Here is a 15,781-nt window from a genome sequence, read left to right on the forward strand (position 1 = left end):
AATAAGCTCACCGACAGTGCAAGAAACTCATGGGTAATCAAGGTCGCTATAATCCCCCCTCACAAAAAGATATTTGGTTTAATGAGGCAACTTACTGAAAGAGTGCAGATAGTGCATTTGCCTTAATCTTTAATAGCCGCATTATTGTAATATAGTATTTATAATGTCTTCTGTCTTTTTAAAATTACAGGTAAATCATTCAAGTGAACAACATACGTGTTATTTGAGACCTGTATTCATTCTGCTGTAGTTGCTTTACTTGATTCCCTAAAGACAAATACATGTATGATGTGACACCCCTAACACAAACAAACACAAGATAAACATACGCACAAACACAAAAACAGAACACCATAACCACCACTTTATTCCACAAACTTCAAACCTATGTATATCATTTTATTCTGGTATCACCTAAGTTGGACAAAGGTATACAGAAAAACATATTAATTTACATTGCATTGCATTTAATCAAATGCTTTAGTGAGAAATTATGATTGAAACCAATATATAGCATCTGAACTTTTATGAAAAAGACTATATATGAAAATCGAATTATATTATCCCCCGATGATGATAAAATTTTGGGAAAATTAACCAGAGTTATCTTACATTTATCACAAAGAGGGGCTAGTAAAAAGTAAAATCACAAAAACACCGAACTCCGAGGAAAATTCAAAACGGAAAGACCCTAAATCTTAAATACATCAAACGAATGGATAACAACTGTCATATTCCTGACTTTTAATTTAAGCTTAGTTAACGTTAACACAATTTTCCACTAAACATGAATGTTTATTTATTCAATTATAAGAACTCACTAATTTTATTTGAAATTATGAATATTGATGACAAAAGATAAACATGGAATGTGTTGATATTTCAAATGAGACAAGTCTCCACAAGAGTTTTGTTTCATTACCAAATGTGACTTATATTTTCAACGACAACACGTCCATGAATTGAAGATTCAGCATAAACTTTACTATGCTGTATCATTTGCACGTTGTGTCCTTGGCAACACGTTGTTCCTTTGCAGGAGTACAAGGGATCGATCTGCATTATGCGGTGTTCGTTATGCTCAATCTTTTGCTTTGTTGAGACAATTTTACGGATAGTGATCTTAACTGTTAACAAACTTTTGAATTCTTCAAATACCAAGATTTTCTATCCCAAGAATAAATTACATTAGCTGTATTTGCCATTACCGTTTTGAATATCGGATCCTTAATGCTCTTAAAACTTTGTATTTTATTTGGCGTTTTGATTTTTTTTATTAAACCGCTACTAATAAGTTTTTAGGGGACGTAAAAAGTAAAATAACAAAATATACCTCCAGGAAAATTGAAACCGGAAATCCCCTAATCTAAATATTATTCTTATATACATATGCATATTCATGCCTCTACAATCTGTCGATACCTGTATCTTGTCATTGTACAAGGTCATGTTTTTCTTTGACTGTTCGTGACGTATTTATAAGAAATACACTGGATGCTGGATGTGTACTGATTGACATTTAAGTCTTAGATGCATGATTCTTTGAATAACTTTTTATTGGCTTTCAACTAGTTATCAGTAACTGTGAGTACTCTTAGATCTGTACTTTGTGTTTTTGTTGTTGCAGGGATGTATAAGTACCCGTCCAAGTCCACTGTGTGTTTTTTTTTAAATTATTACTATTTGTATCCATCTGATGAGTTAAGCCTTTTTCAACTAATTTTTATATTTGTGATGGTGTACTATTACACCACTGTCCCAGGTTAGGGGAGGATTAGCGCTTTCAAACGAGTTTAATTAACCCCGTCACATTAAGTAAATGCCTGTCCAAAGTCAGGAACCTGTAATTCATTGGTTGTCACTTGTTGCTGTGTAACATATTTGTGTTTCGCTCATTATTTTGTACATAAATTAGGCAGTTAGTTTTTCTGGATTGAATGGTTTAACATGTGTCTTTTCGGGGCCTTGTTTAGCTGACTATGCGGTATGAACTTTGTTCATTGTTGAAGGCCGTACTGTGATTTCTGTCTCATTGGGTTTCTTTTTGAGAGTTGTCTCATTGGCATTCAAACGACATCTCCTTTTTATATGTACCAAACTGAAATATAGTTGCTCTTTAAATACGAATACAAAGAGTGATGGGTTTACGTCAATGAGACAGCGACCCAATGACAACAATTAGACAAATATACTAAAGGTAAACACACCGAAAACTTCCAGGAACCAGTACGCTCTAATATGCAATTAAAGGTGTGTTGAATTTTTCAGCACAAGTCAGGATAAGGTATAGTTTTGACATGAAATGACTACCACTGTATTTGAACTTAAAACACAGTAGCCATTAATTCTTGAAATTGCTGAATTCAGCATGGAAAGCAAAATTGCTATGCATTAGTGGTTTATACCTTAAGGATGTAGTCATGTCAGGTTTGAAATTTTTTGTCGGATATTCGTACTTTTGTGGTTTTTCCCTACGATGCTTGATAATTATTTAAGAGGATTATATATTTCTTTTCTTACGATCTGAGACCAACATTTTGCCAATGCTAAATATAAAAATAAAATATATCGAAAAGGAATTCCATAACCTATAAATATTTTTAACTTATTTTGTTCCTTAAATAATGTTCTTCTGATTAATAGTACCAAGTTAAAATTCAACATTTATTTAATTTCACCTGACTGCATACTTAAATGAATGTCCATTTCTGTTTTAATTATATTATTTTCTTCTGATTTATAGTATCAAGTTTTATTTCAATATTTTTTATATTCACCTGACTGCATACTTAAAAGAATGTCTATATCTATTTTAATTATATTTTTACTTACCGGTATAACGTACAAAAGATATGCCAGGTGTTGTTGATGTGTCAGGTGTAAATGCTAAAAAATAACAGGTAGAAATAAGCTATAAAAACAATAACAGTCATATAGTCTTCAAAATAGTGACAGATTTGGATGAAGTTTATATTATGATATTACTACGTAAGTATTTCTGTATTGGCCTTGTTATTGGTCCGAGGCTTGCTGCATTGGCCTGAGGCGAAGCTGGAGACCAATACAACTGGCCTCGGACCACTAACAAGGCCAATACAGAAATAAACGTAATAGTATCTCTATTAATTAACTACAGAGTTACACTTTTTTTTTCATTTCACAAGAGATAAATATTTTTACCTTGAAGAGGAACTATCCAAATCTCAGTTTACTGTTAGACGCAATATATTTAATGATCTGGTGCTGTGTCCAGGTGTCTTCAGCATTTTCTCATCTGATGATTTTTTCTACCCTTTCCAGTCACTATAAAGTGTTTCACTTTTAATTTAGACGCAACACATAAATAGTAATTGGAAAGGTACTGCCTTTGCATGTATTTATATTCAGAAACAAATTGAATATATTTAAAAAAAATATACAGGGGCGGGTCCAGCCATTTTAAAAAGGGGGTTCCCAACCCAGGACAAAAGGGGTAGGGGGGTTTCAACTATATGTCCCCATTTAAATGCAATGATCGGTCAAAAAAAGGGGGGTTCCAACCCTGGATCCGTCCATGATGTAGGAGTTAATAGTGATACCACTATACATAAGCCAAATTACCAAAGAACAGAGATTTTCATAATTACAGAATGCCTGGTTCGGGTTTTTAAAATAAATGACAGTTTACAAAAAAAAAGAGTGAAAGTAAACAAGTCCGAGGTCGTCAAGAAATGAACTGTGTGATAATCTACTCGTTACCCAAACCTGAAATAGTTCTATCGTCTGCTTTCAAAATACTTTTTAACTGAATGTGAGCGTCTTAAGCCTGAAATGTATGCCATACTGACATTTTCAGCATGTTTAAGATTACTAAATGACAACTGCGTCTTCAAAACAACTGTTCACTTTCAGTTTCTGTTTTTCATGACTTTCGCTGTAAAAACTAGAGACGTTCCGAAATCCTGCTGTGCCAACTCGGCCAATACAGAAAAAAAATCTATATTGGCCGAGTTATTCAGTTTTGGCCGAGTTTACACCTTATATTGCATACTAGGCAGTTTTCATCATATTAATTTCAATAACAGTAGTTAATCAATAATATAATATAAAACGCAATGATACAAAATTAATAACCAACAGTTTTAAAAATGAAATCACATTTTTTATGATCTTCGAAAACAAGTTTTTGTTAAGAAAGGTGAAATATTAGTGTTACATTGTACAGATGACAACTGATAATCCCCTATTCGTCGTCGCCACAATTCCGTACACATCTACTTATAAACAATAAGATGATGTGTTCAGTAGCGCTTTTGCCAGACCATATTAGGATATGGGTATTTAATCAAATCTTTACAGGAAGTTGTGATAATATTTTAAAAACCGACACGGATAAAAACAATAAACAATGTCAAATTTTTCAGGCTATAATTAAATCTAGATCTGTATTTGGGTAAGTTGATGCAAGCTTACGATATGTATTATGTCTTATACTATTAAAGGCAAATAATATTTAACGACTATACTATATAAATGTGCAAACACGTTTATTATGATTTCTCAAGGTCAAGTAGCTATATATATATATAGGACGTGCATTTTTCCGAGTACGTTTTAAAAAAATTCGCACAAATATACCTATCTGTGCGTTACCTGTCACTATCCTATAGATTAACAACTGTTGGATACATTGATACTTTAGAATCTTCATTGAAGGTGGAGCACGAATGAGGTGTTAATTAATTCTTTTAATGTGTCATTTGTATACATGAGTGACATTCCTTTTTACTATATTTTAATTCGAAAAAGTCTATTGAATCTATGCGTGTATTGTCTTCATTGAACAGATTCATAATTTTATATTTACGTATTGTTATTTGATTTAATTTTGAATAATTACAAAATTCAACAGATCTTAGTTTTTATTATCGGTTTAATAAAGACATTCATGTATATTTTCTAATTTTATATATTTGTTTTGAAACGTTGAAAAATGTTATTTACCAACATAAAGAACGCTTTATAATTTTTTAAATATTATTTAGTTACTTTAAAGTAATAAGCTCACCGACAGTGCAAGCAACTCGTGGGTAATCAAGGTCGCTATATACCCCCCTAGCAAAAAGATATTGGGTTTATTGAGGCAACTTACTGTGAGAGTTAAGATAGTACATTTGCCTTAATCTTTAACAGTCGCATTATTGTTATATAATACATATAATGTCGTCTGTCTTTTTATCATTACAGGTAAATCATTCAGATGAACAACACACGTGTTATTTGAGACCTGTATTCATTCTGCTGTAGTTGCATTACTAGATTCCCTAAAGACAAACACATGCATGATGTGACACCCCTAACACAAACAGACACAATATAAACATATGCACAAACACGAAAACAGAACACCATAACCACCACTTTATTCCAGCAACTTCAAACCCATGTCAAATGCTTTAGTGTGGAATTATGATTGAAACCCATTGTCTTATCGGGGCCTTTTATAGCTCACTATGCGGTATGGGCTTTGCTCATTGTTGAAGGCCGTACGGGGACCTATAGTTGTTAATGTCTGTGTCATTTTGGTTTTTTGTGGATAGTTGTCTCATTGACAATCATACCACATCTTCTTTTATATATAAAGCATTTAAACTTTTATGACAAAAACTATACATGTATATGAAAACCGAATTATATTTCTCCCTATAATGATAAAATTTTGGGGAAATTAACCAGAGTTATCTTTCATTTATCACAAAGAGGGGCTAGTAAAAAATAAAATCATAAAAACATCGAACTCCGAGGAAAATTCAACACGGAAAGTCCCTTAAGAACTGGCAAAAATAAAAATTTCAAACACACCAAACGAATGGATAACAACCGTCATATTCCTGACTTTTAATTCGAGCTTAATTAACGTGAACACAATTTTCCACTAAACATGAATGTTAATTAATTCAATAATGAGAACTTATTTACCCAAATCTACTAATTTTATTTGAAATTATGAATTTTGATGACAAAATATAAAACATGCTATGTGTTGAGATTTCCAATGCGACAAGTATCCACAAGAGTTTTGTTTTATTACCGAATATGACTTATATTGTCAATGACAACACGTCCATGAAGTGAAAATTCAACTTAAACTTAACTATTATGTATCATTTGCACGTGGTGTTCTTGACAACAAGTTGTTCCTTTGCAGGAGTACAAGGGATCAGTCTGCATTATGCGGTGATCGTTATGTTCAATCTTTTGTTTTGTTGAGACGATAGTTTAACGGATAGTGATCTTAACTGTTTACAAACTTCTGAATTATTCAAATACCAAGATTTTCTATCCCTAGAATAAATTACATTAGCTGTATTTGCCATTATTTTTTTGAATATCGGATCCTTAATGTTCTTCAACTTCGTATCTTATTTGACGTTTTGATTTTTTATTAAACCGCTACTGATGAGTCTTTAGTAGACAAACAAAAGTAAAATAACAAAATATAGTCCGAGGAAAATTCAGAACCCAAATTTTCTTGATCAAATGGCAAAATCAATAGCTCAGACACAGCAAACGAACGGAAAACAACTGTCATATTCCTGAATAAGTACAGGCATTTTCTTATGTAGAAAATGGTGGGTTAAACCTGGTTTTAAAGCTAGCTAAACCTATCACTTGTATGACAGTCGCATACAATTTCATTATAATGACAAAGATGTGTGAATAAAACAAACAGACATAATAGGTAAACATGTCACAAATAGGAGTTCAGCAGTCATTATTGTGTTATAATCTTAATCACTCTAAAAACAGACAAATATGTCAACAACAACAAGAAACACAAAGGGGGTATAGACAAGCACTTTAGCAAAAATGATAGCCAAGAAGACAAAAATTTAACATAGCGTAATAACACAATGACGGGATGTATAAGCACCGAGCCATGCCAAACGGACATTGCCATCAATAGATTAAAAAGTAAAAGAAATATTCACAAAGACAAGTAAAAGAATACCATAGCATGTTATTAAGATAATAAAAAACCTTAGTACTACGAATCATTACTCCAGATCATCGTGTATCATTTGTGAAGTTGATGCAGAATATTTATCAACAAGGTCTTGGTACCTTCCGATGAACTTTTTTTAGAAAAAGGTAGAGACGTTCTTTGACATACCCCTTGTTCATCAACTTTCTGTTCAGACTCTGATGACGTTTACAAATTCTAAGAAGCAGCTGTAAGCTTTTAAATACCGCAAATGTATTTCCCATATGCAGGTAAAGTTGGTATATTGCAACTAAGGTTGGGGGATGTTGATAATTTCAAAATTAAGATCATCTCGTTTGTCATAGATTCTGGTACTGAGATGAACATGTATGTCACATTCGAGATATAAGTCTAAACATGAGGAAGCCGTGTCCATTGTTTCTTTAATTTCTAGTTCTGGAGGATATATAAATGGACCCCAACCAGAACAGTTTGGATTCCTAATGGAAAGAAAATCATTTAATATATCTGAATGTGAAATTGAATGATGTGGCTTCTTCATGTTTTTGACAAGTGTCTGAAGGAACTTCGGTTCGCTTCTGGTGTACGATATTCTAATCCTGGTATCTATTTTTATATTTATTTCCTTCTATTGAATTCTAGGCATAGCTCCTTCCGTATTCGACCTATGTTGTCTTGTCACCGTTGTCACTTCCTACGGCTTTGCTGTTAGAAATATATGTTGACGTATACAATCGATATTAATGCATCTATGATTTAAGACACGGAGATGGTTAAAAATTATAAATAATACTTACGATCCTCGCATAATTGTGCATTGCACGGCAAACTGTTCCTTGGAGGTGTATTACAGCACTGTGCACAGAGAACCGACGTCCTCCGTGAACGACTTATAACGTCTCTTTTCCCTATGGCATTTCCTACCAAATCGCAAACCTTAAATAAAATTAGTATTTTTATTACATGTTTGTCACAACCAACAACCATCAGGATATTTTCTGTTTTCATTTGTTCACTATATATCTATTCTTGGAATCCACTTATTGATCTTGTTGTAGTATGTTTGTCTCGAGTGTGGTAGGTCATTGTTTCCCTGTCCAGGACAAACACAACACTTACAAATTTATATACTATACCTTTACAATCAGCATGTTGCATAAGATTACAAACAAAGAATAGCTGGATCGAAATCACGATAATGTGTCTGAGTAGGTTTACATATGTTTTCAACTGTACTGTTACCTCCGGTTCGATCAGCAGGGTAATATTCATTTCACGTTAACATGTGCTGGTCCTTGAACGCAGGTTATTTTTGTAACTAGACATTAAAAACCAAATAATTATCATCATTATCTACACCATGAATATCGAGATTGACATATATTCAATAGTTCGAAACTAAATGTCTTTTGAATTTTTGTCTTATCTTGATAAATATTTTGAATGTATACCTTTTTTTGGTTTTAGCATTATGGATTTCCACATCACATTGAAATTACTTTGAACAACTCACAGTACAAAATGCAGTACATCCACTTCGGACATAATTTGGTTTTGATAGGAAACCCATGTTAACAGTTGTCAAAAAAGACAAATCCATATTGTCAGTTAAAGGATACAAAAGTTAATATAGACATAAGTTTCAAAATTTGTTTGCAATTGACCATGCACATGCATTGCCGTTCAAATTTCATTTTGCTTTTTTTTACACAATTTTCTGCAATTTTAGTTGTAGAATGGTCATTTTCATAATTGTCCTGCCTTCTCCTTTCGAATATCGAATGGTTAACACCTACCAAGAGATAATTCTAAAATCTAAATCCAAATGGTGAAGTTAAAATCATCCCTTCGTCAATTTTACGGACGCCATCACGAGTTGGTTGACCGTTATGGAATAACCGTTTCACAGATGATATCGGATATGTTTCTTACGTTGTAACTACAATCCCATTCCCTTTTCATGTATGTGACCTAACGTATTAGACTATTTACCGGATTTGTAATAACATGAGCAACACGACGGCTTCCACATGTGAGGCAGTATCTGCTTACCCTACCGGAGCACCTGAGATCACCGTCAGCTTTCGGTGGGGTTCATGTTGCTCAGTCTTTAGTTTTCTATGTTGGTTCTTTTGTACTATTATTTGTCTGTTTGTCTTTTTCATTTTTGGCCATGGCGTTGTCAGTTTATTTTCAAATGATGAGTTTGATTGTTCCTCTGGTATCTTTTGCACCTCTTTTAAGTCAATGTCTTGCTTACCGCCTTTTCCCTACAGCCTGCAGAGTAAACCACAGCAGAATTTTGCAAAGTGGTTTTGTCAAAGAAGCATTCCTGAAAGAAAAACAAGAATGTTAGTTCAAGCATTTATACAAATTGACAATTGAACTTTCCAGAAATTGTTTAATAAAATGTATCTAAGTTTTATGTTACCACTAGACATGATAGAGATCTACCGTACAATACAAGTTACAGCAAAAATGTGTATATGTTATAGAATATTTAAATCTTCTGGGTTCCACCAATTGATACTATGACAACTATCGTCTGTTAAGCAAGTGTTCCTGATAACATCACTGCTATATCACACTGAGGGCCTTAAAATGTATAGTGTATAGTGTGATGGTGTGATAATATGCGTGTTTATGTGTGTTTTAATTGTGTATTTAGATGATTTTTTTGTTTGCTTTCTTTTGAATCGCTGACATTCATTAAAAAAAAATCACCTTTCACTACTAAAGACTATATATAAAACTTCTTGAAGTTTTGACATAATCAAAGACGTTCATGATACACGTCAGCTGTTATTTTTGTTTGATTTGTGTTCTTTAATATACGTATTTTTGGTCTGCTTTGTTTAAAAGGAAAAAACAGTAACTTCAAATACTGTGATGCTTAAATACCAGCTAGTGAAAGACAAAGCGCGTTCCGGCTTTCATCAAACTTAAATTTAAAAATGCATCATTTTTGTCAAGTCCAAATCAACTTCAAATTCATGCTAAACAGTATATTTCAGATATTTGAAATGAAATGAACAAGGAATTCAAATGTTTACCTCAAGTCCATCCCGACATTCTACTTGATGTGTCAAACACTTGGATTTATCGGATTCGCTATGACATGATAAACACCACAGACCTAAAATATAAAATTAAAATATTTTTTTACATAGTTAAAACATTCTTATGTACTAGAATTTCATGCAGAAATGACGTGTTATTAATAATTTTAGCATAACAATTACTATTTTAAAACTGAGTCGGTATAAAGTAATCAGATATGCGTAATTATCTTCGTTTGTTTTTTATACAAAAAATATTTTTTTCAATTTTATTTATTAGGTCTTTCCACTTTTCTGTGGAAAGACCTATTGTTTTTCTTCTGATTATTTTTTTTTCTTCCGCCTAATTTTGTTCTTGCGATAAACATTTGTTTCGCAATATGTCGCTTAGATATTTTGTATATGATATCGAACAGTTTATGCGCTTTTGAAATTTACCCTGCGTAAACGAATACTTTTCTTTGTAGGAGTTATCTCCCCAAACACTGTTTTCCTTGTTATGGCATCTCCTTCGCAACCGTTAAAGATTATGACAAATTTATTTTACAAAATTGTTCGTTACATCCTCAGTAAGTTTTGGCGTATTTGGATCGAAGCGATTCGAAGAAATTTTATAGGAGTTATCTATCTTTTCGGAATAGATTTGTCGGTATGTTTTTTTAACTCATAAACCGTTAACCGTATAACCCTGGAATGTTTTTATTTGAGTCCCCTGATTCCTAACTTAGAAAATTAGGTCAAGGTCAAAGGTCAAGGTCATATTTTAGATTTTCATATGTCTTTGATTTCCCTATAACTCTTGAACGGTTATAGATACAAAAAAATTAAGCAGTGAAAAATGCTTGGTACTTCAAGGGGCAACTTTTTTTACATTATGACTATTGATTTTACCATCATGTAAGGGACATAACTCCCATCGATGGTTTTTAAAAGGCCATTTTTAGGCAAAACTCTTAAACAAAAGGTCCTTGACCCATAGGGTCTTTTGCAATGACCTTGTGGAGCAATGACCTTGACGAAGGTTACAAGGTCAAAGGTCAAGGTCATCAAATTATGTGGTTTTGGCACTATTTAAACAGTTTTATGTGTGTTTGAATTTCAACCAACCAACCAACATACCAACCAACCAACCAACCAACCAATCAATCAATCAATCAATCATGATCATGATCAATCAACCAATAATGATCATGATCAATCAATCAATCATGTTTCCGTCTCATGTGTTTCTTATAGGGTTCAACCAACCAACCAACCAACCAAACAACCAACCAACCAATCAACCAATCAATCAATTAATCAATCATGATCATGATCAACCAATCATGTTTCCGTCTCATGTGTTTAATATAGGGTCCAAGATCTTCTTTGTGTCTTTTTACGTGTTTCAATTGACCCTATCCAATGTGTTTAACCAACCAACCAACCAACCAACCAACTAATCAATCGATCAATCAATCAATCAATCAATCAATCAATCAATCATGATCATGATCAATCAATCATGTTTCCGTCTCATGTGTTTGATATAGGGTCCAAGATCTTCTTTGTTTCTTTTTCCGTGTTTCAATTGACCCTATCCAACGTGTTTAACCAACCAACCAACCAACTAATCAATTAATCAATCAATCAACTAATCAATCAATCATGATCAATCAATCATGTTTCCGTCTCATGTGTTTAATATAGGGTCCAAGATCTTCTTTGTTTCTTTTTCCGTGTTTCAATTGACCCTATCCAACGTGTTTAACCAACCAACCAATCAACCAACCAACCAACCAACTAACCAACTTATCAATCAATCAATCAATCAATCAATCAATCAATCAATCAATCTGTATGACTGTTTAATCATGACAGTTTATTGAAGGAACAAACTCTCAATTATTCAAGAAAAATTGAAATTTAATCTTGTTCTTACGTCACTTCTGAAAAAAAAATCCACATGTTCTCTGAAACTACAAGTACAATCGACCTCAAAATTTGCAGTCAGCAGGGCATACATGTACTAAACGTTTATAAAAAAATTTGGTGCAGATATCTCTCAAAGCTTTTCCTAGAGAAAAGAAATGGCAATGCCGTAAAAATAGCTTGCTAGGTCCGTAAATCTCAGTAAAAACCTACAATAAAATGTCCGCTCCGAGTTTGAAATACTAATCTGTGTTACAAACAGGTGCTGAAAAATGTACATTATCAGAAAATAATCAATAAATGTGTTTTAAAGTTACACCGGATCAATTAAATCCAAAACATGCACTACTTGTGAACTGTCATCAAGATGTCAATTTCCTACAATGACAAAAGAAATTACATTGTGTACATTCCATCTCTATAGATGTTGTCTGTTTAACGTCCCCACCTAAAAAGAAATAAAAAGACTATCTTTTCGTTATTATAAACCCGTGTCACGTGATGTGGCGCGCGCGCTGTACCTAAAATAAAAGAAAAACTTTCCAAACTAAACATGAAACTTCTCCGGTAACAATAATATAGACCCCATACAGAAACAAACAAACAAACAAACAAACACCCCCCAATTCAATTAATTTTACAGGGGGAAAGACCCCCTACAATTGCTTTTTTAAAGCAATTGATTTATATTTTTAATTGTTTTTTTTTTTACATCATCCACTTCCTTCTCCTCCTCCTCCTCCTCCTCCTCCTCCTCCTCCTCCTTGTACTCCTCACTCTCCTCACTCAATAACATCAGTAGTTAGTTATCAAAGGTACCAGGATTATAATTTAGTACGCCAGACGCGCGTTTTGCTCATCAGTGACGCTCATATCAAAATATTTATAAAGCCAAACAATTACAAAGTTGAAGAGCATTGAGGATCCAAAAGTAGCTGAAGCAGCAGTAGCAGTAGCATTATAATTATTTATGTGACCCTCGGTTAAAACAAACAGTTACAACTAAGATACAACTACAAACCAGTTAAAGTCTGAAATGGCTTATATATGTACTCGACTGTACTGATTTTTACTTGAATAGTCTGAATACAAATAAGATAACCCTGTTAATGGATAATGTTCTATTCGTCGTCGCAACAATTCCGATTTTATCTACTTGATGTGGTGAGATTGCCAATGAGAAACTCCCCACTAGAGTTTTGTTTCAATACCAAATTTGACTTATCTTAAGCTTGTCAAGGACAACACGTCCCAATAATGCAGATTCAACATAAAATAATTAATGCTGTGTTATTTGCACGTTATGTCGGTGACAACTATTAGTTCCCTTACAGGGGGTACACGGTCTCAATCGCATTTATGTGGCGTTCGTTCTGCTCAATCTTGTGTTTTGTTAAGTCAATTATACGGACAGTTATCTTAAATGTTTACAAAGCTTTGATTTTTTTAATAACTAAGGATTTTTCTATCCCTGGAATAATTTACATTAACTGTACATTGTATTTGTCAAAACCGTTTAAGGATATCGTGTCATCCCTGCTCTTAAACATGTTTAGTTATGTGATTTATTTAGCCTTTTGATTGTTTTAATTGGAGTGCCACTAGTGATTCTTTTGCCGACGAAACAAGCGTCTTGCGTACAACATTTTAATCCTGGTATCTACCATGAGTTTATTTCTTTCTATGACTCCGTCCGTTGTAGACCTAGGGTGTATTGTCATCTTAGTAACATCTTACAGTTTTGCTACTATTCGAAATATATATTGACGTATGCAATTAATATAAATGCATCTTTGTTTTTTTTAAATACATGATTTACTTTTTCATTAGAAAAAAATATAAATAACACTTACGATTGTCGCATAAATGTGCATTGCATGGAATGTTATTCCTTGGAGCTGTATTACAGCATTGTGCACAGAGAACCGACGTCCTCCGTGACCGACCTATAACGTCTCTTTTCCCTACGGCATTTCCTAACAAATCACAAACCTTAAAATAAATAAGTAGTTTATTACATGTATGTCACAACCATCAGCATGTTTTCTGTTTTAATTATCTCACTTTATGTCTAGAATCGGGATTAACTCATTTATCTCTTTGTATCGTGTTTGTCTCGAGTGTGGTAGGTCATTGTTTCCTTGTCCGGAACAAAGCAAAGACTTACAAATGTGTGTTCTATATTTTTACACTCAGCATGTTGCATTAAAGTTCAAGCAAAGAATGTCTGGATTGGAATCACGATAATGTGTCTGAGAAGTTGACACATGTCTATCACTGGCCTGTTATCTCCGCTTCGATCAGCAGGGCAATACTCATTTCACATTAACATGTTCTGGTCCTTGAATGCATGTTATTTTTGTATATGGACATTAAACACCAAATTATCATTGTTTACACCCGGTATATCGAAATTGACATATAATCAATAGTTCAAAACTACATGTCTTTTAAGTCTGACTGATTCATGTGTTTAATTTGATAAATATTTTTATTTTATACCCTTTTTTGTTTTAACATTATTGACTGCCACAACCCGGATTTTACTTTGAACAACATATAGTACATCCATCTTGGACATAATTTGGTTTCGATAGGGAACCCATGTTACATGTCAAAAAAAATAAATCAACGTTTTTAGTTAAAGGATACAAAAGTTAATATAGACATAATTTCAAAATTGCTTGCCATTGACCATGCACATGGTTAATTTTGCCAGTTGAATTTCATTTTGCCTTTTGTACACACATTCCTGCAATTTGTGTTGCAAATTGATCATTTTCTTAATTGTCCCGCCTTCTCCATCCGAATAGCAAATGGTTTCCTCCCTACTGAAAAATAATTCGAAAATTTATCTAAATTCAATGTTATGCTTACCGCTTTTGCCCTGCAGCCTGCAGAGTAAACTACCACCGAATTTTGCAATGTGGATTTATCAAAGAAGCATTCCTGAAAGAAAAACCTGCAGATGCTTTCAAGCTGATATACAAATGACTATTGAACTTTCCTTTCCAGAAATTGTTTCATGAAAAGTAGCTAAGTAATACGCTGCAAATTGACATGACAGAGATCTACCGTACAATGCAAGTCAAAGCAAGAAATGTGTATATGCTACAGACTATTAAAAACTTCTGGGTTCCACAATTTGATGATATGACAAATATCGTCTGTAAAACATATTACCCTAATACCCTATTCGCTTATATCACACGGAGGGTCTGCAAGGTGTTGTGTTATAGTGCGATAATATGCGTGTGAGTTTTGTTTGTGTGGTTTTGTTTCTCCATTGTGTATTAAGATGAGTTTTCTTATTTGATTCATACAAAAAAAAACTTATATTACCTTTTGCTACTAAAGTCCAATATAAAAATTCTTAAAAGGAGTAGGTCCAGTAAGACCCCTTTTTAGCCACCAAATATAGAGGTTTTACAAAATTGTTAAAATGTAAAATTTTAGTTATTTATTGGACAGTAGAATGCTTCTGCTACATAAATATGGGCTGTTTTTGACAATGCAATGCACATATATCGGGTACTAGCACCATTACGTCATGTTGTTAATTACTGAAATCTTCACAATTCTAGCATTTTAGTTAAATTTTAGACGGTTTCGTGTGAAACGAAAGTGGCTGCATTCGTGTTCATCCTTAATATTGAAATGTAAGTTGTATTTTAGGATAATACATAACATATATAAAGGTTGAGGATGAAAACGGATGTGGCCACTTTCATTTTTGACAAAAACCATCTGAAAAGTGACATTTTTCGGCATATTTGGTAGATTTTTCATATTTGAGCTTGAATCGGGTTGTTTTTAATCACTAAAT

At 33.2% G+C, this 15,781-nt stretch overlaps 1 protein-coding gene across 6 annotated transcripts in view; it reads right to left on the minus strand.

The window, feature by feature from the left end:
• The window catches only part of LOC143075976 (uncharacterized), a 48,031-nt gene that overhangs the window by 22,460 nt on the left and 9,790 nt on the right, over positions 1–15,781 (minus strand). For 5 of the 6 annotated variants that reach the window (XM_076251585.1, XM_076251586.1, XM_076251587.1 and 2 more), the window contains exons 5-9: positions 14,833–14,904; positions 13,809–13,947; positions 10,039–10,121; positions 9,246–9,317; positions 7,783–7,921 (exon numbers count right to left, since the gene is read on the minus strand). In XM_076251585.1, coding sequence (XP_076107700.1) covers positions 7,783–7,921; positions 9,246–9,317; positions 10,039–10,121; positions 13,809–13,947; positions 14,833–14,904 — 505 coding nt within the window. Of the gene's footprint in view, positions 1–2,832; positions 2,887–7,782; positions 7,922–9,245; positions 9,318–10,038; positions 10,122–13,808; positions 13,948–14,832; positions 14,905–15,781 lie in introns of all 6 variants that reach the window. The other variant, XM_076251583.1, reaches the window with a different exon arrangement.

Source organism: Mytilus galloprovincialis, chromosome 5 (assembly GCF_965363235.1).
Source record: "Mytilus galloprovincialis chromosome 5, xbMytGall1.hap1.1, whole genome shotgun sequence".
NCBI lineage: Eukaryota > Metazoa > Mollusca > Bivalvia > Mytilida > Mytilidae > Mytilus > Mytilus galloprovincialis.